The following is a 24,086-nucleotide window of genomic DNA, read 5'->3' on the forward strand; positions in this document are numbered from 1 at the left end:
TTGTCTCCTACATATTCTACGAAGATCTTTATCAGTCAAACCGTTATGACAACATACTTTATTCCCTTTGTCCAACGGTATGTTACTTGCCCGAGATTCGATCGTCGGTATCCACATACCTAGTTCAATCTCGTTACCGGCAAGTCTCTTTACTCGTTCGGTAATGTATCATCTTGTAACTAACTCATTAGTCACTTTGTTTGCAAGGCTTCTTATGATGTGCATTACCGAGAGGGCCCAGAGATACCTCTCCGATACTCGGAGTGACAAATCCTAATCTCGATCTATGCCAACCCAACAAACACCTTCGGAGATACCTGTAGAGCATCTTTATAATCACCCGGTTACATTTTGACGTTTAATAGCACACAAGGTATTCCTCCGGTATCCGGGAGTTGCATAATCTCATAGTCGAAGGAATATGTATTTGACATGAAGAAAACAATAGTAATAAAACTGAACGATCAATATGCTAAGCTAACGTATGGGTCTTGTCCATCACATCATTCTCCTAATGATGTGATCACGTTCATCAAATGACAACACATGTCTATGGTTAAGAAACTTAACCATCTTTGATTAACGAGCTAGTCTAGTAGAGGCTTACTAGGGACACGGTGTTTTGTCTATGTATCCACACATGTATCAAGTTTCCGGTTAATACAATTCTAGCATGAATAATAAACATTTATCATGATATAAGGAAATAAACAATAACAAGTTTATTATTGCCTCTAGGGCATATTTCTTTCACCCTAACCCCCCCCCCCCAACATCTTCAATAAAACTCCATCGAGAACCCATATGGACCATGTGTATTATTTATTTTTAGCTATAAGATGGCACCATATACCGCCTTCTCCATGAAAGGTGTCGTCAATACAGTACTTTCTTCCGGATAGAGTTGTGGTATATCATTTGAGGTGTTTTCTTTCATCAGCACAAACTTAGACATCAGGACCCAAACAACTTCTTTGAAAATAGAGATACACGACTTAAGGTTTTCCTGGCCAACAGTGGCTCTCTCATCCTATTCAAGCTGAAAAATCTTTGTTTTTGTTTTTTTCGTTGGGGGTCAAGTGGAAGAACTTGTATTATTATCAATGTTTTAAATAGCGGGCTATGGCATATAACGGCGACCCTTAAAAACAACTATAGCTGGGCTATAGCGAGGCTATAGCGGTAAATTGTAAATGCAATCATTTAGCGGCAACATGCTCAAACAACTATAGCGGAGCTATAGCGAGGCTATAGCCGGCTATTTAAAACTATGATTATTATCACCCAATCTAACATATTTCACTTTAGCATGTTGGGCCCATTTGATCTCTTCCTCTCTCTCAAAAGTTCAGCCAAGCTCGCTTCAGCCTCCCCTTTAGCAACGCATTCTACTAATCTAAGGAGCCTCTCATTTTTCCACATTATATATTCTGCTCGCATTCTTAGCCCAACCCCGTAAGAATTGTATTAAGTCGTACATTGTATTGTGCATAGGGAGTTGTTATTTTCGCCCCATATTTTTCATTTGTTACAAAAATAATTTAATAAGCTCTTCCGCAAATTCACTATGTATTTATATTTATTTGCTCTATCTTTACTTTTCTAAATCTTTCAAATGATCTTCTGTTGTTTGCAAAACAAATATGAGGTGTGAGTTGCTTAAAAAGGAAAAAATGTCAACAATATCTAAATTCTAGAGTGCATAGTAGGCAAGGGGTACACCTACTCTACAACTGTCTATTTTTTTTAGGAGGTTGCCGCATTTGTGAGGCTTGAATCATGCTGATGTTTTTTTTGGGTAAATATGTTGATGTTTTTTAACCAAGAAGCACAAATGTTATTAGAATGATACAAGAACGGCTAGAAAAAGTTAAATGTAAGAAAATGCAAGATGAACAATGAACCTCACAAGATTTATACTCTACATAAATTTCTTTTGGAGGCCTCCAAATGTAAAATTCAAAATTTACGAAAATTCATATTTTTACATCTTAAAGAATTCTGAAAAATATGCAGATATACGTGAAGGCATAATGCACAAGTGTGTAAATTTTCAGAACGAAATACATTGAAATGAGGGCTTTGCAAAAGAAAAACAGTCCTGAGGCTTTTTACACATGATGATACTATTCACTCCCAAACCATGAACTTATCTTTTTTGTACATGTCACATTTTAACTTATTTCACCCTGAAATTTTACACACACACACCTCATATCCTTGTCAAATTTTTTGATTTTTTTTTAAAAACCGGCCTCCATGGAGGCCGAGATCCAAAACGCCCTTTACCCACTGTTTTGAGAATACTCCACTACCCTTTCGAATGTCCATCTGTATATCAATTCTTTGTTTTCTCTCTGGCTCGACAAGAATCGAAGCCAATCAATGGTTCGTTTTAGATGATAGTGATCTAAAACATCTTATATTAGTTTATCGAGGGAGTGCATACAAAGGGAGTACATTATTAGGGTATGTCTAACTTTGACTCGCAAACCAGACATCGCATTTGTCCGCTGACACCGTTGCGAGAGCCAGCCATCCAAACCTAGTCGCATACATGTGTTCTCAATTTTTTTTTTAAAAAACTGCATACATTTGCACGCTCAAAATAGCCGCATATCTAGTTTCAATTTAGCTAAAAAATGTTCAAATGCAGCAGTAGTTGTAATTTAAATATTACACTCCAATAATGTTGTCCCTTTTAACCGCCCACATATGCTAAATCAGATCTCCATTCAGTTGCTCATGAGTTTGTTGATAATGAATTTGTTGATGCATTTGAACAAACTCATCAAATGTGGCCAGATTTTGGTCATGAAGTTCGATAGAATCACATATGTTCTCAAATTCAAGACCTACGGCAACATCCTCACCCTATGGCAGCATCTTTGACGATCATCGGGGGCATGTTGCGGTTGAGCACTCGACGGCCCTTGAAACTGAGAACATGCTCTTTCACATGCTTCGCTTCTGCAAGGACCGCCTGCATCATCGCTGTCTCATCCGTGTAGTCATCCTTATCGGACGAGTTGTCGGACAAATCAACAAAGTGCTCATATATGTACTCCATATCCAAATCCATTGCTTCAAAGAATAAGGGACAAAAAATGAGCAAGTGCATTTCACCGAACAATTGTCGGGCCTGGTGAGTACCGTAGGGGCGGATGGTACTTGTGCGGCGGGCGAAGGAGAGGCATGGAGCGGCAGTGGAGGAGAAGCGTCTGGAGCCCGGGTGTAGCGTCGGAGGAGTTAGAGTCGTGGAGTTCTGACAAGGGTGTGGCGGGGTGGCCGGGGTGGTGGAGCGGCGGCAAGAGGCATAAGAGAAAAATTGATTCAGAGAAAGATGGGAGGATGGACACACGAGGCTTGGGAGGGGTTTTGGGTGGGCCGGGAGTATCGGAGTCTTACGCGGCTTCTGTCTGGACTCCCATAAAGCCCCCCAAATTTGTTTTGACTTTGCAGAAAAAAGTGTGTTCGGACAAGTTGGTGGATCGATACAGCCCATGTTGGACGGCTAAATACGTTGGGACCGTGCCATCCGAACAGTTACGGACGGTTTAAGGGTCTGCTTTGAAGATGCCCTTCCATATTTTACTACTCCCTCCATTTCAAATTGTAGTGCGTCCCCGCTTCTTGAGATTCAATTTTGACCGTAAATTTAACCAATGAGACTGATTGCGGCGGGAATAAAAATTATATCACTGAATTCGTATTTTTATATGAATTCGGTGATATAATTGTTGCTCCCGTCGTAGTTGGTCTCGTTGGTTAAATTTACGGTTAACCTTGGATCTCAGAAAACGTGGGCGCATTACATTGTGGAATGGAGAGAGTATAAAATTGCTTAGTAGAGTCTTATATTTTTATAGATGAAGTACATGATTACACACATTCTACTACAAATACAATTGCACATAAACAAACTTATTTGGAAAAAAATATGAAAACTCGAAAAATCTAGCGCGGTTTAACCGGAAGTTCCGCAAATAGCAAACGGACGCATTATATAAACCTATCCGCCGTGTCCCCGCTCCACCCCGTCACCTCAAAGCCTCACAAACCCCACCGGATCACCGCCCCCACGCTCCCTCCTCCCTCCAACGTACAGCGAGCGAAGCAGTCAGCAGACGCCATGACCTCCCACGACATCGCCGCCGCCTCCAGCCCTTTCCACGTCTACCAGCAGCACCTACCGATGACGATGGCACCCGCCGCCGCCTCCGCCGACGCTGGCTTGGCTCCGGCGGCGAGCAAGAAGGCCGGTGGCAGCGTGAAGGACCGGCACAGCAAGGTGAACGGGCGCGGTCGGCGCGTGCGCATGCCGATCGTGTGCGCCGCGCGCGTGTTCCAGCTCACGCGCGAGCTGGGGCTCAAGTCCGACGGCCAGACCATCGAGTGGCTGCTCCGGCAGGCGGAGCCCTCGATCCTCGCCGCCACGGGGACCGGCACCACCCCCGCCGCCTTCGTGTCCTCCTCCGCGCCATCCACCTCCTCATCCTCCTCCTTCTCGTACCCGCACACCCTCCTCGGCAAGCGCCCGCGCGAGGAGGAGAACGACGCCTTCGGCGCGGGGGCTGCAACGTCGGCGTTCTGGGCGGCACTGCAGGCGCCGCCGCGGCAGGACACGTGGGGGTTCTCGCCGCTGGATGCGCAGGCCGCGTACATGCCGATGGCGCAGGTCCACCACCACCACCTCAACCTTGTCGCCGCGCTCTCCGGCGCCGCTCGGCGCGCCGAGGAGTAGACCCGGTGGATCAACAGTCCTGACGAGTGTTCTTGATTATCTTTCTGTTTTGGGGGTCTAGGATCCTGGGTGTACTTCCCTGCCCGTCGAACTCGAATTCTCGATCGTCGTGTGTTCTTTCTTTCTGCAGTTTAATCGGTGAAGATTTGCGATTTCACTAGACGCTTACTTAGGAGTACTACATCCCAATCCCAGCTGCATCTGTTAGAAACCTTTTAGTATCTGTCGTTGGCTTCAAGTGGATCGTGTAATACGACTTCTCATGGAACCTGTTTCACTTAGCATGTTCGTCGGTACGAGGCCAAGCCATTCAACAGCTAAAACGCAGTGTAGCATTCACAAGCTGTGCCGTCATTATCTTCGTTGGTCTCGATCAAACATCAATTTCCCATTCGGGAGCATGAAATTCTTTGTTCAAGAGCCCCCATTACAACTGTATGTTGATTGTTGAGGTAGGGGTAAGAGGAATCGGCTTTGGAAAATCTCGGTTATCCATGCACGCATGGCCGCAGATTGAACAAATGATAACGCTGCGAGTGCCCTGGATTCCGTCGTTTCCCCAACCCCATGGATTCTCCCATGAATTGGCTTCGCTTCCCCGGCCTCTCCATGCTCCGAGGGCAGGACGAGGGGGGCAAAGGGCGCGAGGAAAGGCTGCGGCGCTGCAGGTGCACAGTTGCGCTCTGAGAAAGGCTGGCGCCGTCGTGCATGTAGACCGGATTCGTGTCAAAGCTGCTGGAAAGATGCCCTGCCTTTGGTACCACCATACGTGCTCCTACGGACTTGCAGCGGCCTGCAGCAGGCAAGGTTGACCTGGTTCTTCTTGCGCATGGCAGGGCATCACTGCCACTGTTGACTGTTTACTAGTAACGCATGCATGTACGAGTATATGTATTGGTAATTTTAACCGTGCGTTACTACTAAACAGTGTACTACATAGTACGATATGATGGCCATATTCAGGACTGGAAAATGAGTGAAATGTCAGAAGGTCCCGGTAAGGGAAACGCGCGTACATGTCGGTTGGTGGTCACGACTCGCACCGTACATCGTGTGTCAGAGCCTAGCTAGCTAGAGTACCATGTACTACTCCTACAACGGCTCGTACTACCTCTGTTTATTTTTATATAAGACGTTTCACGCATTCAGACACTATTCAAAAGAATACAAAACACATTCAAACACTATTCAAAAGAATACAAAGCAAGCTGTTTGAAACGTCTTGTAAAAACAAACGAAGGGAGGTATACTTGTGCTATATATAATCCTTGGTCAAACTTGACCCGCTCATGGACCCAGAGAACTTATTTCCAAATCTGGCCCCAGGTATCACACCCGCGCTTTTTCCGGGGGCGTGTAACCCTAGGTTTCCCCCACCGATGGCCCTCCTCGTCCGGTGGTGCTCCTGACGGCGTGGCGAGGTTTCGGTGACGATGCCCTAGGGCCCTGGATCCTTCTGATCTGGATCTAGGTGGCCTGTGGGGTCTGGTTTGTTGGTTGCTAGTAGGCGTGGTGTTGGCGGGTCTCGGAGGCTATTGGGCCCCATGGAGGTACCGGTGGCGAGGTGTGTGCTCAGCTTGGTAGTGCTAACCGTTTTTGCGGTGGTGATATTGTTCGTAGGTGGCTTCTATGGCAAGGTGTTGCGGTAGCGGCAATGTGAACCAATAGGGACGGTGTTACACCTATTTTGATGGATTTCGGATGTAGCTGCTGGTGATACAGATGAAAATCTTGTTGAGCTATGGTTGGTGCCAACAGTGGTGACACTCGTGGTTTTGTTCCCTTCCTTGGAGACGTTGTTGTAGTGTGTGGGTACCTCACTCCCTCTTCTTTGGTTTGTTGTCTCCAGACGAAAGTCTAGGTTTTGATCCGAACCGACGATGGCGGTGTCCTCGTCATCATTTCTCTGTTGGGAGCATTGTTTTTCGAGGCATTGCTTGGAGGTTCTTTGTTGCTCGCCGTTGTTTCAGATTGTTCTTCAGGGGCGTTATAGACGCCGTCTTAGGTGAGACCAAGACGATGGCCTTTTCGGGGCTATCGGAGTTCCGTCATTCACCTGGCAACTATTTTAGACACTCAGAGATGACACGTGTCTGAAATCCGATGAATAAAAAATAAAATGGCTTTTGGTTCACATGATAGCATTTTTTCATTGGGTCTAGACTAATGTTTATTTTCCTATGAAATTGAAAGTGTTTCCTTCATAGGAATAGAATTATATTCCTACAAACCAAAGGGCTCTAAAAGAATTTTTTCTATACAAATTTTATCCCATGAGATTCCTACAAAATTCCTTTTTTTAGGGAATGCCATCATGGCTCACTTTATTAACTTGGCAATAAGGTTACATCGTTCACTAACACATTAACCAGGAAGTCTGGGGGTTCATGGACCCAATTACAAGTCTCATTATTTCCATAAGAAAACTTAGCTAAACTATGAGCTACCGCATTCGCTTCTCGGTTACAATGCAAAAAGTGTACTGAACCTATCAAGCCAGCCATGATGAAGCATTCTGCATAAACAGCTGAAGCGCCATTCCAGATTCTTTCTTGTCCTGAACAAGCATTAACCACCTCCAGGGAGTCAGATTCGATTTGGATGGAATGAAAACCCAGATCAGTTGCTAACAAAATTCCTACAATGCAAAGGAGTCCTCAAGGGGTTTGGTGTGTCGGCAAGCAGAGCTCAATTTAGTGTTCGTTCCAATTGAGGTGGTATTTACTTCTCATCGGGTTATGATGAAAGCTTGTCTTGTATAGTTCGCTATGCCTACTCTAAAGACAGGACATCAATTTGTGTGCGCTCGAGAGAAGAAGTTTGAAAAGGGTCATTCAGTAAAGAAAAAACAGACTTGTTACATACTATCAGCCAACTGAGACTTAGTTAAGTCATGCTATATCCACGGGATCCTATATTGAGATGAGTGCAATTTTTTCTTCAGATTTTTTTATCAGTCAACTGAGACTTAACTAAGTCTAGTCGATACTATATCCATGAAATCTTATATTGAGATCAGTGCATTTTTCTTCTTCAGATTTTTCTACATGTTATGTCACTTGACTAGGACTTGGTTAAGTCTCAATCGATTAAGATCAAGGTACACCATAAAAAACATCCTAATAAGTGTCACACATGTGGTACAAAGCATTTTGTCCCTGGCGTCTTTTACAATTAAAGTTGCCATCCAAAAAGAAAAAAACAAACTCCAAAAAAACTGAAATTTGCCATTGAAAAAGTGGTCATGCTTGACAACTAAAGTTGTCATCCTCGTGTCATTAAACTTGTCATCAAAAATATTTGAAGCAGCTATGTGTCGTCTATCCCACACAAGTGACACTTATCAGGGTTTAAAAAAGCTAATGATCCTCGGCCTAGCTTCAGTTTGCAGTTTAGTTTTTCACAAGCTATAAAAATTCTGGACAACTTTGGATGGTTTACAGCCTGATCCGTACTTCTGTAATAGTAACACGTGGTGATGCATGTACATATAACAATGGTCGTGCCTGCCCGACTTTGGTTCTAGGACTAGCATTGTCACATTTTACCACATATTTTTGTCAAGCTTGTCTAAGATTATTTCATCAAAATAAAAGCCATAAATTGGTAAGCCTAAGGGAATCTTGCCATACTTTTTGTGTGTTGTAAGACAATAGGCTTTGGGGGGAACCGGCACAACCCTCTAGGGATGGCCTATCACATATATATATATAATGAGGTGGTATACAACGTTACAATATACACATGTAAATACAGTCTAACACCCTCCCTCAATCTTAGCCACTTTCTAATGAATCTAGAAGGGTAAGATTGCGCCTGCAAGTCTCAAACTGTGGCAAAGGCAATGGCTTGGTGAAGATGTCAGCAAGTTGATCCTTGGAAGAAATAAACTTGATCTGTAGTTGCTTCTGAGAGACACGTTCACGCACAAAGTGATAGTCAACTTCAATGTGTTTCGTTCGGGCATGTAATACCAGATTTGCAGAAAGGTATGTAGCACCGATGTTATCACACCAAAGAACATGAGGCTGTGATTGGGGTATACTTAACTCCTGAAGCAAGGACTGTACCCAGATGATCTCTGATGTGGCATTGGCCATAGCCTTATACTCAGCCTCAGTACTGCTACGCGAGACAGTAGCCTGTTTCCGAGCACTCCAGGCAATCAGGTTAGAGCCAAAGAAGACAGCATAACCCCCCGTGGATCGCCTGTCATCCGGATTGCCAGCCCAGTCTGCATCAGAATATGCTGAAAGACAACCAGAGTCAGACGGCCGAATATGCAAACCATGAGCCACCGTGAAATGAATATAGCGCAAAATCAGCTTAACAGCAGACCAATGAGTGTCACGGGGTGACTGCAGATACTGGCAGACTCGGTTAACAGCATAGGAAATGTCTGGTCGCGTGATCGTCAAGTACTGGAGCCCACCAACAATACTCCTGTACTCTGTCGCATCAGAAGAAGAAAGAAGCACACCATCAACAGCATTGAGCTTATCAGTGGTAGACATGGGTGTAGTCGTCGGTTTGCACTTAAGCATCCCAGCTCGCTGCAACAAATCCAGAGAGTACTTCTTCTGCGTCATAACAAGGCCAGCAGCACGAGAAGTAACCTCCACACCAAGAAAGTAATGAAGCTTCCCAAGGTCCTTGACCGCAAAATCAGCACCAAGTGAGCGAACAAGCGCAGTAGCAGCCGATTGAGAGGAGCTGACCAAAATGATATCATCTACATAGACCAACAAGTACATAGTAACCTCAGGCCTTTGAAGAAGAAACAATGAGGAGTCAGCAGTTGATGATGCAAAACCATGAGCACGAAGAGCCATTGCAAGACGAGCATGCCAAGCACGAGGAGCCTGCTTCAGACCATAAATTGCCTTGGACAGACGACAGAGATGATCAGGGCGATCCGGATCAGAGAAATCCGGAGGCTGGCGCATGTAAACCTCCTCCGCCAAGACACCATGAAGAAAAGTATTTTGAACATCAAGCTGACGAAGAAACCAACCTCGAGTAACAGCCAGAGAGAGAAGAAGTCTGATGGTAGTAGGCTTGACCACTGGACTGAAGGTGTCTTCATAGTCAAGTCCAAAACGCTGTCGAAAACCACGAGCAACCAGACGAGCCTTATAGCGCTCAATGGACCCATCAGAATGCCTCTTCACTTTGAAAACCCATTTGGAATCAATGACATTTACCCGTGATTGTGGAGGAACAAGAGTCCATGTCTGATTGCGAAGAAGCGCTTGATACTCCTGCTCCATGGCCTCTCTCCAATGAGGAATGCGCATAGCAGCTTGATACGTGCGTGGCTCAGAGGATGGATCTGCGAGAGCAGCAGACATGCACGCCGCTAACCAAGCAACTGTGCCATCGTGACGTTGCTTAGGCTGAAAAATGCCACTCCGACTGCGCGTATGTGGACGTAGCGCAGCAGCAGGAGCCGGCGGAGGCGAAGGTGACGGAGACGTGACGGTCGCCGGAGATGCAGGAATCACCTCAGGCGAGCTCGGGACAGACGACTCCGGGCTGCATGGCGAAGACTGGCCCGACGACAGGGGCTCAGAGGCCATGGGCGAACCGAGAGTGGGCGAGGCCAGCTCCGGTGACACCGGCCCAGACGGCCTTGGCGAGGCAAGAGCAGGCGAGGCCGGCCCTGGTGAGAAGGGCCCAGACACCCTGGGCGAGGCAGGGGCGGGCGAGGCCAGGCCTGGTGATGACTGCCCCGACGCCCTGGGCGAGACGGGGACCGAGGAGGCCGGCCCAGTCGGCGGGGTTGCAGGGCGCGACGATGGCGAAGGCAGCCCAGAAGCCAGAGGCGACCGGGCCAGGACGTCAATCGGCCGTGCATGAGCACGGAAACCGAGGCCATGCAGGGGCACCATGTGCTCCTCATGCACAACAGAAGGTGCCGAGGATGAAGGCGATGGCGACGAAGAGGAAGATGGCACTTCCAGAATCTCCAAACGAGCCCCACGAGCAGTGCCTGCACCATGGTTAGGCAACAATAGAGGAGAATATGCAACATCATCAAATTGGTCAGAAGCAACAGAGGATGAATGCATGACAAGTGGCTCGGTAGTGGACACAGGGAGTTTGGCAAAGGGAAAAACATGCTCATCAAACACAACATCCCGAGAGATGTAGACACGATTAGTGGGCACATGAAGACATTTGTATCCTTTATGAAGAGAGCTATAACCAAGAAAAACACACTTCTTGGAACGAAACTCGAGCTTACGCTTGTTATATGGACGGAGATGGGGCCAGCAAGCACACCCAAACACCTTGAGAAAGGTGTAGTCCGGTTGTTCATTAAGGAGAACTTCAATGGGAGTCTTCATATTCAAAACACGAGTGGGAGTACGATTGATGAGAAAACATGCAGTGGTGAAAGCATCACTCCAAAAACGAAACGGAACAGATGCATGGGCCAAAAGAGTCATACCAGCTTCAACAATGTGACGATGCTTACGTTCTACTGAACCATTCTGCTGATGTGTATGTGGACATACTAAACGGTGAGTGATCCCAAGCGACTGAAAGAAGGAGTTGAGGTTGCGATACTCGCCACCCCAGTCCGACTGAACATGAACAATTTTGTGCTTGAGAAGGCGTTCAACATGTTTTTGGAACTGAACAAAAATGTCAAACACATCAGATTTACGTTTGATAAGATAAAGCCAGGTAAAGCGGCTGTAAGCATCAACAAAACTGATATAGTAATTATGACCACTAACAGAAGTCTGAGCAGGACCCCATACATCTGAAAACACAAGTTCTAAAGGATGTTTCACCTTACGACTGGACTCCGAAAAAGGAAGTTGATGACTCTTCCCCTGCTGACAAGCATCACACACTGCTACATCTTTATTACTAGACACACTAGGAAGCTCATGACGACGCAAAACATGCCGGGCAATAGGTGTGGCCGGGTGACCAAGACGAGCATGCCACTGTGACGGAGATACCCTAACTCCACTGAAGACGCGAGCGACGCCAGGATGCTCCAGACGATAGAGACCTTGGCAGAGCCGCCCACTAAGAAGAATGTCCCTCGTGCCCCGATCCTTAATAAAAAGATCAAAAGGATGAAATTCACAAAGCACATTATTATCACGAGTGAGTTTAGGAACTGAAAGAAGATTACGTGTCACAGATGGAACTCGAAGAACATTGCGAAGTTGAAGACTCCTATTGGCATGTCTAGTGAGAAGTGATGCTTGACCAATATGAGAGATGTGCATACCTGCTCCATTGGCGGTGTGGATCTTGTCGGAGCCATGGTAGGGTTCACGAGTGTGAAGCTTCCCCATCTCACTGGTCAGGTGCTCTGTCGCCCCAGAGTCCATGTACCAGTGGGGATCAATGGAGTAGGACTGAGTGTGTCCCTGTGGCTTCTACGGCGGCGGACGATCAGCCATGGCGACCTGACGAGCAAAGTTGCGTGTATCCTTCCCGTCATTGCCGAGACCAAGAAAACCCCGCTGGAAGCGCTTGTGACACTTCGAGGCCCAGTGCCCATCGCGACCACAAAGCTGGCACACACGTGGACCGCCAGCCCCTGGTAGCGTCGCAGTAGGAGGAGGGGCCGAGGCGGGTGGTGGTGACTGCCCCGAAGGAGCCCTGGATGAAGCAGAGGAGCGACCACCCTTGGTGGCGGCGTGTGCCGAGAGGGCGCCGTTGCCCCTGGATCGGCGCGTCTCGACTCGTTGCTCAGTAAGCAGGAGGCGTGAAAAGACCTCGTGTGCTGGCATGGGCGTGGAGTTGCCCCTCTCATTGATGATCTCGACTAGGGCGTCATACTCCTCATCAAGACCATTGACAATAAACGAGTTGAACTCGGAGTCGGTGAGGGGCTGTCCAATGGAGGCCAGCGTGTCGGCGAGACTCTTGACTTTGTTGTAGAACTCAGTGGCGGTGGAGTCAAGCTTCTGACACTCCCCAAGTTGGCGACGGAGCCCAGATACACGAGCCTGCGACTGTGCCGCAAACGAGCGCTCAAGAATAGTCCATGCCTCGTGGGACGTCTTGGCGAAGACAACAAGCCCAGCAACGGCCGGAGAGAGCGTCCCCTGGATGGAGGAGAGGTTCGCCTGATCCTGCCCTGTCCAGACACGGTGAGCCGGATTATAGACCGGACCGTGCACGCTGTCAACCAGCGCAGGAGGGCAAGGGAGAGAGCCGTCGACATAGCCAAGCAGATAGTGACTCCCAAGAAGCGGAAGAACCTGCGCGCGCCAGAAGATGTAATTGTCCGACGACAACTTGATGGTGATGAGATGGCCGAAGTGAAACGGCGGCGGCGGCTGCGATCCCATCGAGGAGACTGGCTGAGGTGAGACCACCGTGGAGACAGTCAGAGGGGCAGCCGGCGCGGTGACAGAGGGCGCGATGGCCGCGGTTGACGCCGCGAAGCCTGCCAGCGCGACGTCCTCCGCCACCAGCGGCGCAGTGGCCGAGGGCGCGACAACCGCGGTTGACGGGGCGGCGGCGGTGTGGGCCACAAGCGCCTGCCCGGGCGAAGTAGCAGCCGGCGGGAGCGCGAAGAGGGAGCCGACGCTCCGTGTCCCGATCGGCGCCTGAAGGGAGGCGGCATCCAGCGGCCTCGAGAGAAGTGCCGCGAGGGAGGCCGGCAGAAAACCGGTGGCGGTGGAGCCGGACGCAGCGGCGGACGTCATAGCAGTCGGGCGACGGCGACGGCGGGCGCGGCGGCGGCGGCGGCGGTTTAGGGTTTTTAGGCGGAAGCGGACGTAACCTAGCGTGATACCATGTAAGACAATAGGCTTTGGGGGGAACCGGCACAATCCTCTAGGGGTGGCCTATCACATATATATATATATATAATGAGGTGGTATACAACGTTACAATATACACATGTAAATACAGTCTAACATGTGTATGTCATGTGGGACCCAAGTGTATGTTGCCTAAGATGTGGCTTAAACCAAACACTCACCTAAATTGGTTTAAATTGCCTAATTTTAGTTGTGGTAAACTTTGGCTAAGTTAATCACAAATCAAACAGCCTCAATCTTGCGTGAAACCTGCAAGTGCAAAGCCAGTGCAGTACGTACGCGAGCACAAGCCCGCGACACGTCTGGTCCTCGGCTGGGCGACGCAGAAACATGCATCTGCATGCAAGCAAAGCCTCCTGCAAGCTACAGTAAAAAGCGACACAGGCGCAGACCGACCGGGGTGACCGAGACCCGTCAGAGCGCCAGGCAAACCGCTGTTGGCAGGCACAACACGCGAGCGCTCGCAGCTCGCTGATCGGATGCAGACGCTGGTGCAGACTGGCGTGCCATGCATGCCCGTCCGTCCGTCCTCTCGCCGTGTCACAGGAGCTGGTTGGTGGCCGCCAGCTGCGCCCGCCCTCTCCCTCTCTGCATATTCCTCCTTTGCCATTGGGGGCGGTACTACCACGCGCATGTGCCGACCTGCGCGCACTGTCGTCCCTGCACCCGTTCGCCGCTCGCCCGCCCGCCGTGTGGTCAAAACATGGCCAGTTCTCCGGTGAACTCTCCGTACTATCCTTCCGTCGGTGGTGCACGGCTGCACGCGGGTCGCCGGGAAGCCTCGTCGCTAGCGGTCTCGGTCGCCCCGTACCTTTTGGTTCTCCGTGCTGCGCGTCGCCTGCGCCTGCGCCAGTGGATAAGCTGGGGAGATAGGCCGTCAGCTCGGTCACGGTCGACTAGCCCTGCCGTGCGCCACACGTGAAACCGAGCTGAGCGTGCTCGGCGGGGCGGACGGGACTAGGCTCTTTTTTTCTCCCCTGAAAAGCCGTGTCCAAATATCGTTGACGGTTTTCGTGCGGTGTGAATTGCCACTCTCAGTCAAATTTATAGACCCAGTAGAAGGATGTATGTTGGATTTGCTCGAATCGCAATGTTTTATCTGTCTAGTATAACTGACATGAAGAGCATTTGCGGCAAAGTGAAACATGATGCAGATTCTCAGCTGGAACCCCGCAAAAAAAAAACTCAGCTGGAACTAAATAAAATCTATGTGACGACATATAGTCTGAAGTTTGTCTGCAATCACGAAGCGGGGATAGCTCAGTTGGGAGAGCGTCAGACTGAAGATCTGAAGGTCGCGTGTTCGATCCACGCTCACCGCATACATCTTTTTTTTTTCTCCCATACGAAAATTCCAGGTATATACTTGGGCTTTTTTTCTAATTGTTCCTCTGCTTTCCTCTTCCCCACCCCTAAGCCGCCGTCTTCCTTCTCCACCTCCGACCGCAACACACGACGCCACAACCTCCAGCAACGACGTAAGTTCTGCCTTTTCTTTTCTTTGCTTATTACTGCGTACTGCTCCAGCGCGCTCCCACGAAGATTTTGTACCGCCAGTTAATCTTATTATCTCCATTACCTAGATATAGGACTCGACCATAGCAACCCTAGAACCTTTTCGTTTTCGCCGCAAGCTTCTCGTCAGATCCGCTTCGAAAATACTCCGCGTGCCTACTAATTTCACTAACAGGAGTGCGATATTTGATTCCTTGCTAGTATTTTCCGCCTCAATCTGCGCCTCGTGTGATCCATCCATGTAAGGACGGTCCAATTTCACCATCTAGGTAACAGATTTTGTGTCGGATTGCATCATCTAGGTTTTGATTTTGTCTCCGATTGCATCGTCTAGGTTTTGATTTATGTATATCTGGGGCTTACAATTCACGACATAGAAGGAAACACGGTTTGAAATTCTAAAAGTTAGCATCAGTGGTGCTGTTAGGCTGTTTTCGATCGATTCCAATTGGATGGTAATTTTGTCAATCAAGGAAAGATACACTATTTTCTGTCTCTTGAATTCATATTAGTTGTCCAAGAAATTAGAATCTACAAATGGACACTGGGACCAGCCGGTGTTACAAGAACAGATATGTGCTACATGATAGTGTTTTTTTTATGACTTTGGGGAATGAACATTTGAGATTAGTTTAGGCCAAGGCATTTTTCTTGTTTGTGTTATACAACTCTGGCCTTGGAGTGGGGACTGTTGGTTCATGTCAATCCATTGCTTATGTATATGAATCAGGTAACATGCTATTACACTTGTAGTGGTGATTACTTTGCATAACCAATATGTTCTTCTTTTAGGCAGTTGCTCTTGAATCAGGCTGAAAAATGATGGGTTCACGAGGTACCAGTGCTGTGCTCTCGAGAGCTGCACGGATGAGGCAAAAGCTGCAGTCTTCTTTGGAGGCGAGTGCACTAGACATCGAAGATGTTTCTTACCAACATGCTGGGCATGCGGCTGTCAAGGACAATGCAAATGAGACGCATTTTAACATCAAGGTAATTTCGCCGAAGTTTGAAGGGCAGAGCCTTGTGAAGCGTCATAGGATGGTGTATGATCTCTTGACCGATGAGTTGAACTCGGGTCTTCATGCTATCTCCATTGTTGCGAAAACTCCAACAGAGTCGGGATCATGAATGTAATTTCTTACAACTCGATTAATGTTTGTTCCAGAATAAGTTGATTGCAGCAGCAGCATGTAGCCATGAATCGGATGGTTAAACAATGTTATGGCATGCATATTTCTTCATGATAAAGACATTGTTGCCTTGGTTCAAGTGTGAATTTCTCTATGTGCATGATTGCCTGCGGCCATGAACTTACGGAAATTTATCGAATACAAATTTCTCTTCCTTTAGCCACCATGCTGGTCAGATGAGATTTTCGATACCATTGTATTGTGACACTTTTGGAAGCATTTGATAATTATAAAAATTGGGGATAATTATAAAAAATGGGGATTCACAAGGTGAAGCCTTTGTGTTGGTGAAAAACGGGGATCAGCACTTTTTTTGGATACAGGCGAAAACTTTGCTCGTGTATATAAGATGTACTCCCTCCGTTCCATAATACATGCCTTCGATTTGTCAAAATATAGATGTATCTAGACATGTTTTAGTATATTGGTACATCCATTTTTAAACATATGGAAATCAAATATTTTGAAACGGAAGGAAGTACAATAAGTTTCATCAACCATGAAAGTGAGACTAAATGATTATTCTATTTCCGAAAGTGTATTCTGACTGCAAAGCAAATATAATCGAAGCACAATTAGCAAAGTGCAGCTGAGCCTATTCAGCCATCATGAATTGTCTGTCGTCCAGTACGCATTTTCTGTGTTTGATGGCTTAAAGGCTTAAGCATAATCAAAACTCTGGAGGAACTCGAACTCTCAAGCTCTGAAAAATCCCAGTTGGCAATCCCTCTTTGGCCCCCTCTCTCTGCCACAACGTTATCGGTTCAGGAGGGTATGTCCCCAGGCTTTGCCAAGGCTGCAACACCAACACACAGTGCTTTTGGTTGCTACTTGCTGGAGAAACATACCATGAGCAGCGATGCAGATTGCTGGCAAATTTGCCGCCTCTGCTCTTCAAAAGCCCTTTTTTCTTCCGTCTTTTCCTGAATGTCCAAAGGAACTGCTGAGCAAGTTCCACTGCATATGTAAAAAGAAACTGGATTTGTGTCGCATTTGGATTGAGCGTGCAAAAGCCCTACGGCATTGGCACGCATCAGGGCAAAATGGATTGAAGGATTGTGTTGCTGAGAAGATCAAAAACATGTGCACTGAAAAAATTGCCCTCACGCAGGATCGAACTACGGACCTTCAGTTTACAAGACTGACGCTCTACCACTGAGCTATAAGGGCTATTCGCGAAATGGATGGCATCCAGCTTTACTTATGTCCAAACAAACGAAAATGAGCAGGAATTTGCAAGCCTTTTCGCATATCTCGCACGCGCAATTTCAAATATACACATCATAAGGTCACAGCATTATAGGAGTCATCTCACAAATTGCAGTGCCGCTCAATAAGAGGGGCACCAAAACATATAATCCAGCTGAACATCAACCATATATTGAAAAGTAAACAGCTAAACGTCACCAGGAAAGACTGGTAATTTTCAGATTTCAATGCCTGCACTCCTGCTAAATGCCGCCAGCAAAAAAGGACAGTATTTTCCAATGTATCTAGTCTCCGCTGAGCAAAAGTATTAAGTGCCAACATTTTAAGAAAATACAGTCGGACTAAATGCCAAGGAAAAGCAGTACAACTTAAGACAAACTAAAATGATAGTTGAACATCGCAGAATTTTATTCCACGTCTTCCTCTTTATGAACGGTAATCTGGCCTTCAGTGAATTCGCATGGTTTGATGGCCACACCCAACTGCTTGCGCATTTTCCTCATGATAAATGCCTCGCTTTCTTCACATATTGAGACAACGGTCCCTTTCCGCCCAAGACGTCCAGTCCGTCCAGCTCTGTGGGCGTAGTGTGTAGAGTCTGTGGGAAGATCCAGGTTGATCACAAGGTCGCACTCTGGTATGTCCAGTCCTCTGGCAGACAGCTCGTTTGTGACCAAAACCCTGAATTCACCGGCCTTGAACTTTTTCAGGACTGTTGACCTTGCAAGCTTCCCAAGATCTCCATGTAGCTCGATAGCTTTCATCCCACGGGCCTCCAACTTGAACACAACATCCTTCAGTGGCTTGGTGTTGTTCATAAATGCAATCACCGTCTCTGCTTCCAGGGCATGGATGCATCTCCTTAAGGTGTCAACTTTGTGATGAGCCTTGGTTGTACAGTAGTAATGCTCCAAGGATGGTGGTAAGCTGTCAACTGCAGCTTGATTCACTGACATTGTTGGAGAATCAGAGTTAGGGTCACCCTGGGACAGCATGGGCCTTGGAACAGTGATCGAGTCAAGCGGGACTACACTCTTAGCCCTAACAAGAACTGGATCATGGCCCCAACTCCTGGCTGCGCGTATAACTGAAAACGGCACTGTTGCTGAAACCAAGATTGTCTGACGTTCAGACCGCCTAGCAAGTGGGCCAAGGATGTGACTAGAAGATGAAGTGCTAGGTTTCCTTCCAACATGCTCCAGTATCCTATGCATATCCTCGCGGTAATTAAATGATAAGAGCTGGTCAACTTCATCCAGTACAAGAAAACGGCAGTTGTGAGTTTGTAGCTTGCCCGCCGCTGAAATTTCCGAAATACGGCCAGGTGTTCCAACAACTATAATAGGCTTGTTCTTCTTCAGTGCTTCCTCTTGCCTCGAACGGTTAGCACCGCCAACAAGCTGCTGGACAAGTCTCTTATCATCAGGACCCAGTATCTTCTCCACTTCTCGCACTATCTGCATTCCTAGTTCTCTTGAAGGAGCAACGACAACAGCTTCTATACCTGATCTCTTTTCAGAATTACCCTGTTCTCTAGCCCTCTTCAGGGGGCCTATTTCAGAAAGAATAGGGAGAAGGTACGCGAGTGTTTTCCCCGACCCTGTATATGATTGGATAACCGCATCATGCCTTTGAGATATGACAGGAATAGAAGCGGACTGGACCTCAGTTGGAGAGGTCAGGCCTTCCTTGTTCAGCCGGTCAATGAGCAAAGGCGGCAGACCGAGCTCTTCAAATGAGCTTGCAGAAAATAAAGCCTCGTCGATCTTCAGCTTCTTCTTCACCACTGGTGGCTTTGGTAATGCACTCTTCGCTGGCTTCAGACTAAGCGAAGAAACCTTCTTTGGTTTCACACTGAAACCAGAATCTCTTGAGCTTGGCTTCGGCTCTCCAGTTCGTGGCCCCCTTTCCTTCTTCACATAATCAGCTTTGCTTTGTGGCTCCCTTTCCTTCTTCACATAATCAGCTTTGCTTTGTGGCACCCTTTCCTTCTTCACATAATCAGCTTTGCTTTGGACTTCCAGGCTAGCCAGAGTTAGTGTGCTGCCGCTGTCCTTGACAGTTTGACTACCCCGCCAAGCAGTCTGATGGAACCCTGATGCCCGTGGCATCGACAGCATTCTGAACGGGAGATGGTCACCAATGACAAAGCATGACCGAGATGACGCCAGCGCAAGAACATTCCGATGAACTTGCCCGATAATTAGCCTCATTTATGCTATTACTGAACAATGTCAAACACAGCACCTCAGCTCGATAACTGTAGTTATGTTTCAAACACTTTATATCTCAGCAAGTTCAGGGCAGGGTTCGCTTGTGGCTGTGCGAAATAATCAGGCAACTGGGTCAGGTGAGTCACAAAACCAGGGGCGGATCTAGACGACGCGCCGGTGTGCACACAAGAAAATTGGGGGAAATTAGTTTGAGAACAAGTAATCAACGGATGACCAAAAGCTCATACCTTGGAAACAAATGCGCGGGATTGAGAACGGGGTGGAGGCAGAAAGGGGACGGCGATGGCGGCGACGCGGGAGGGTTCTGGGGCTGTTGCGGGGGAGGGGTTGAGGCGTCGGTGGCGAAACAAAGCTACCGGACGGCGGCGGCTCCAGCCTCCAGGTCACAGCGATGCTGCTGGACTGTGGGTGAGATTTTGGAGCCGGGCTGGTTGGGGTTTGGGTAGGTCAGGCAGGAAGGCAGGGTGGCTGCGCGGGCGAGGAAGGGATAGGGGAGGAGGCGGAGAGGAAAAATCTTGCTCTAAGGGGATGGATTTTTGACGGTTCAGATCGTTTGCTGGCAGTGGTGATCTTTTTTTCTCTTTTTGGATCAATATGTAAAAGTTTTACAATGTTTTTCTTCTCACGAAAAGATAGTATAGATGTAGATAATGGCTCAAGGTCCATATTTTAAAAAAAACTCTTTCAAATGCATCTCTCTGGATGTTTGACTTGCCATTGGTAGCCCGCCGCTTGTTGACGCCTGCGTAAGCAAATGTGGAAGGGTTTAAACAACCTTGTATTGATCATGGTGTGAATGCTCTCGCTTGAACACAATGCCAAGGTAACATATTCGACGACGATAACATAACACACATAAACCTTGGTGTGCCTGACAGGGTCGAGGCAGTCGACCGGACCCTAGCCACTGCCCGTCGCTAACCCATCTTACCGCCGCCAGTGTGCGTCGTCGGCAAAGCCCGCGCGACACCGATGGTGGCGGGAAGGTACCTATTGGGGGTGGCCTTCCGAGGAGGTGTTGCAGGGCTAGCGTGGATGGCGAAGGAGATGATAGCTCGAGTAGCGGTCATCGTCAAGCAGGCTCGGCGAAGGCGCTAGAGGGGTACATCGTTGCGATCTTCAATAACGGCCTGGCCTGTATAGGTCACCAGAGAAGAGAGGTGTCGGTGTATGGTCCAGACGGCGGTGTGCTTGACATCATATATGTATCTGGTTGCAGCGGCGCAGGTCTTTCGAGATCCGGTTAATTTAGGTTTTCGATGGACACTTCTATATTCGATTGGCTTTATTGGGCTTCAGAGTTTGTACATGACCTTATAAGGTTTTCTTCCTCAGGGTAGCAATTTGCTTCGTAGATCACATTCATCGGCGTCTCTTGGTCTACATCAATAACTTTTCGATCGCTGCTTCAAGCTTATTTTTTTCTTTAAAAAGGAGGTTGGAACCCTTGGTCTCTGCATCATTATGATGCACACATCCATCTTTATTAAAATTGATGCAAAACAACAACTCCAAAGTCATCAACAAGTGAAGTACATAACAAAAACAACTATGGCCGAAACATTACAAGATATGAATGTAACACCTACGCCTATCTTGACTTCTTTTGCAGCAACACCTTCAAGAAGGGATAAATGCCCTAACGTCGTGGTCATCATGCAAACAACGTCTTGAACAAGATAACAACGCAAGCTCGCCATTGTTGTGCCCGACTAGCAAGGGTAGAACAAAGTGTGTTCCAAGCACCATCTTTTTTTAACAGAGAGACTGTAAGGCAGGCCCCTACAGTATAATTGATCCAACAAATCAAATTACAAGTACCGTGCCTTGAACCTGGGTGGGTGAAAAGGCATTAGCCCCTTTCCACCACTAGGCTATGCCTTAGTCCGCCTATCTCCCGACAGTCAAGTTTGACAGTTCTCCATGCTAGACCAAGGTGGCTCTAGCAAATGGGTGGGATGAATGACCACCATAGACCATCACCATGGCCCTCAGGAGGCTGGCCATGCCACGGTTCGGATCTAGCCGACGAATCCGCGCCACCGCCAAACGACAACTTTGTCCGACGCAGGACCTCTGCTGCCACAACAGTCGTCGTCGTCCAACCAGCCACCAAACACCACGTGCTGGCATCCTTCCGCCCAAGGCAGCCGCCTCGCGCGAAGGTGATCTCGCCACTGTACACCACGAGAGCTCGGCACCACCTTGCCATTGGTCCTTCAGCCCAGGGCCCTTGCCCTAGAGCAAAGGAATCCTTGCCACCGCACGCCGTGCTCCACCTCAGCATGGGCCTCGTGCAATGCTACCGCTGCATCTCCATGTGATAGGCGATGCCTCACCAACATAGCCCACCCGTCGCTACGACTTGCATCACGAACGTGGAAGCCGACCCTCCAGAACCTGTCATCCTCCATGTGCACAAGGAGGGCAGTGAGGTAGGAGGAAGGTGCTCGAGGACGATGAGGGCGACACCTCTGCTTGGGATGAGAAGGCCCACTTACAACACATCCCCGCGGACTTGGCAGCCGTCGTCACAGCCGCCAACGCCACGTAGATGCATACCACTCCTGCAGCAGCTCCCTCTCTACTCTTGTGTTCGTTGTTGCGGTAGCCAACGTAGTTGTCGTCTCCTTCGCGAGGAAGGTCGCCACCTTTTCGTCGCCGCTGAGCACATAAACTCGGGTCAGCTCGCTCCATCGCGGCCACCCACATCAACGTCTGATCTTCCCGCTTCACCTTCCTAGCCCCCACTCCCCAATCAGCCCCAACAGTCAAAGGGGTAGGCAAGACCCTCTAGGGGAAGGGAGAAGCCAACCCATCGGCTGACGCGCTGCATATCCCATCTAGGAGGGGGGTGATACGTCTCCAACGTATCTGTAATTTTTGATTGTTCCATGCTATTATATTATCTGTTTTGAATGTTTTATATGCATTATTATGCTATTTTATATTATTTTTGAGACTAACCTATTAACCTAGTGCCTAGTGCCAGTTCCTGTTGTTTCCTTGTTTTAGAGTTTCGCAAAAAAGGAATACCAAACGGAATAGAATGAAACTTTTCGCGATGATTTTTCTTGGACCAGAAGACATCCAGAGGACTTGGAGTACACGTCAGGGAAGCCAGGAGGCACCCACAAGGATGGAGGGTGCCCATGGGGGTAGCCCCCCTTGTGGGCCCCTCGTGACTCCACCGACCTATTTCTTCCGCCTATATATTCTCAAATATTCCCAAACCAACTAGGAAAGCCACGAAAACACTTTTTCATCGCCGCAACCTTCTGTACCTGTGAGATCCCATCTAGGGGCCTTTTCTGGCGTCCTGCAAGGCTGCAAGAGGGGGATTCGATCACGGAGGGCTTCTACATCAACACCATTGCCTCTCCGATGAAGCGTGAGTAGTTTACCTCAGACCTACGGGTCCATAGCTAGTAGCTAGATGGCTTCTTCTCTCTCTTTGATTCTCAATATCATGTTCTCCTCGATGTTCTTGGAGATCTATCCGATGTAATACTCTTTTGCGGTGTGTTTGTCGAGATCCGATGAATTGTGGATTTATGATCAACTTATCTATGAATATTATTTGAATCTTCTTTAAATTCTTATATGCATGATTTGATATCTTTGCAAGTCTATTCGAACTATCGATTTGGTTTGGCCAACTAGATTGGTTTTTCTTGCAATGGGAGAAGTGCTTAGCTTTGGGTTCAATCTTGCGGTGCTCGATCCCAGTGACAGAAGGAGAACTGACACGTATTGTATTGTTGCCATCGAGGATAACAAGATGGGGTTTTCATCATATTGCTTGAGTTTATCCCGCTACATCATGTCATCTTACTTAATGCGTTACTCTGTTTTATGAACTTAATACTCTAGATGCAGGCAGGAGTCGGTCGATGTGTGGAGTAATAGTAGTAGATGCAAGCAGGAGTCGGTCTACTTGATACGGACATGATGCCTATATTCATGATCATTGCCTTAGATATCGTCATAATTATGCGCTTTTCTATCAATTGATCAGCAGTAATTTGTTCACCCACCGTAATATTTTCTATCTTGAGAGAAGCCTCTAGTGAAACATATGGCCCCCGGGTCCATTTTCCATCATATAAGTTTCCGATCTACAATTTTAGTTTCCTATTTATTTTCTTTGCAATCTTTTACTTTCCGTTTCATAAACAAAAATACCAAAAATATTACTTTACCGTTTATTCATCTCTATCAGATCTCACTTTGCAAATAACCGTGAAGGAATTGACAACCCCTTATCGCGTTGGGTGCAAGTTGGTGTTTGTGCAGGTATTCGGTAACTTGCGTGTTGTCTCCTACTGGATTGATACATTAGTTCTCAAAATTGAGGGAAATAGTTACTCTACTTTGCTGCATCGCCCTT

At 47.7% G+C, this 24,086-nt stretch overlaps 3 protein-coding genes and 2 non-coding genes across 7 annotated transcripts; 3 read left to right on the forward strand and 2 right to left on the reverse strand.

Moving 5' to 3' along the window:
• Positions 1-4,032: 4,032 nt before the first annotated feature.
• LOC123130709 (transcription factor TCP7) lies at positions 4,033-5,025 on the forward strand. The gene has a single exon (XM_044550526.1). The coding sequence runs from the start codon at positions 4,133-4,135 to the stop codon at positions 4,742-4,744; it is 612 nt and encodes a 203-aa protein (XP_044406461.1). The 5' UTR covers positions 4,033-4,132; the 3' UTR covers positions 4,745-5,025.
• A 9,772-nt stretch (positions 5,026-14,797) lies between these two features.
• Positions 14,798-14,870, forward strand: TRNAF-GAA (transfer RNA phenylalanine (anticodon GAA)). The gene has a single exon. It is a non-coding gene; the product is annotated as a tRNA-Phe (tRNA).
• LOC123127814 (protein BOLA1, chloroplastic) lies at positions 14,827-16,332 on the forward strand. Of its 2 annotated transcripts, none has more exons than XR_006462805.1 (2): positions 14,827-15,026; positions 15,856-16,332. XR_006462805.1 is itself a non-coding variant. In XM_044547652.1 (2 exons), exon 2 carries the CDS (start codon positions 15,883-15,885, stop codon positions 16,189-16,191), a length of 309 nt encoding a protein of 102 aa, XP_044403587.1. In that variant the 5' UTR covers positions 14,878-15,026; positions 15,860-15,882; the 3' UTR covers positions 16,192-16,332. The 2 variants fall into 2 exon arrangements, 1 of the variants encoding a protein (XP_044403587.1); XM_044547652.1 differs by having other exon boundaries at positions 14,878-15,026; positions 15,860-16,332.
• A 1,019-nt stretch (positions 16,333-17,351) lies between these two features.
• On the reverse strand, positions 17,352-17,423 carry TRNAT-UGU (transfer RNA threonine (anticodon UGU)). The gene has a single exon. It is a non-coding gene; the product is annotated as a tRNA-Thr (tRNA).
• Positions 17,424-17,617: 194 nt separating this feature from the next.
• On the reverse strand, positions 17,618-20,214 carry LOC123127816 (DEAD-box ATP-dependent RNA helicase 47A). 2 transcript variants are annotated; one of them, XM_044547653.1, is made up of 2 exons: positions 19,924-20,214; positions 17,618-19,782 (listed from the first exon to the last, which is right to left on the reverse strand). In XM_044547653.1, the coding sequence occupies exon 2, from the start codon at positions 19,673-19,675 to the stop codon at positions 17,870-17,872; it is 1,806 nt and encodes a 601-aa protein (XP_044403588.1). In that variant the 5' UTR covers positions 19,676-19,782; positions 19,924-20,214; the 3' UTR covers positions 17,618-17,869. The 2 variants fall into 2 exon arrangements, with proteins under 2 accessions (XP_044403588.1, XP_044403589.1); XM_044547654.1 differs by having other exon boundaries at positions 17,618-19,837; positions 19,924-20,194.
• Positions 20,215-24,086: the final 3,872 nt, after the last annotated feature.

Source organism: Triticum aestivum, chromosome 6A, assembly GCF_018294505.1.
Source record: "Triticum aestivum cultivar Chinese Spring chromosome 6A, IWGSC CS RefSeq v2.1, whole genome shotgun sequence".
Taxonomy (NCBI): Eukaryota; Viridiplantae; Streptophyta; class Magnoliopsida; order Poales; family Poaceae; genus Triticum; species Triticum aestivum.

Bases quoted from the DNA above. Each gene is read 5' to 3' on its own strand.
- LOC123130709 (XM_044550526.1), top strand. From the start codon at position 4,133: ATGACCTCCCACGACATCGCCGCCGCCTCCAGCCCTTTCCACGTCTAC.
- LOC123127814 (XM_044547652.1), top strand. From the start codon at position 15,883: ATGATGGGTTCACGAGGTACCAGTGCTGTGCTCTCGAGAGCTGCACGG.
- LOC123127816 (XM_044547653.1), bottom strand. From the start codon at position 19,675: ATGAGGCTAATTATCGGGCAAGTTCATCGGAATGTTCTTGCGCTGGCG.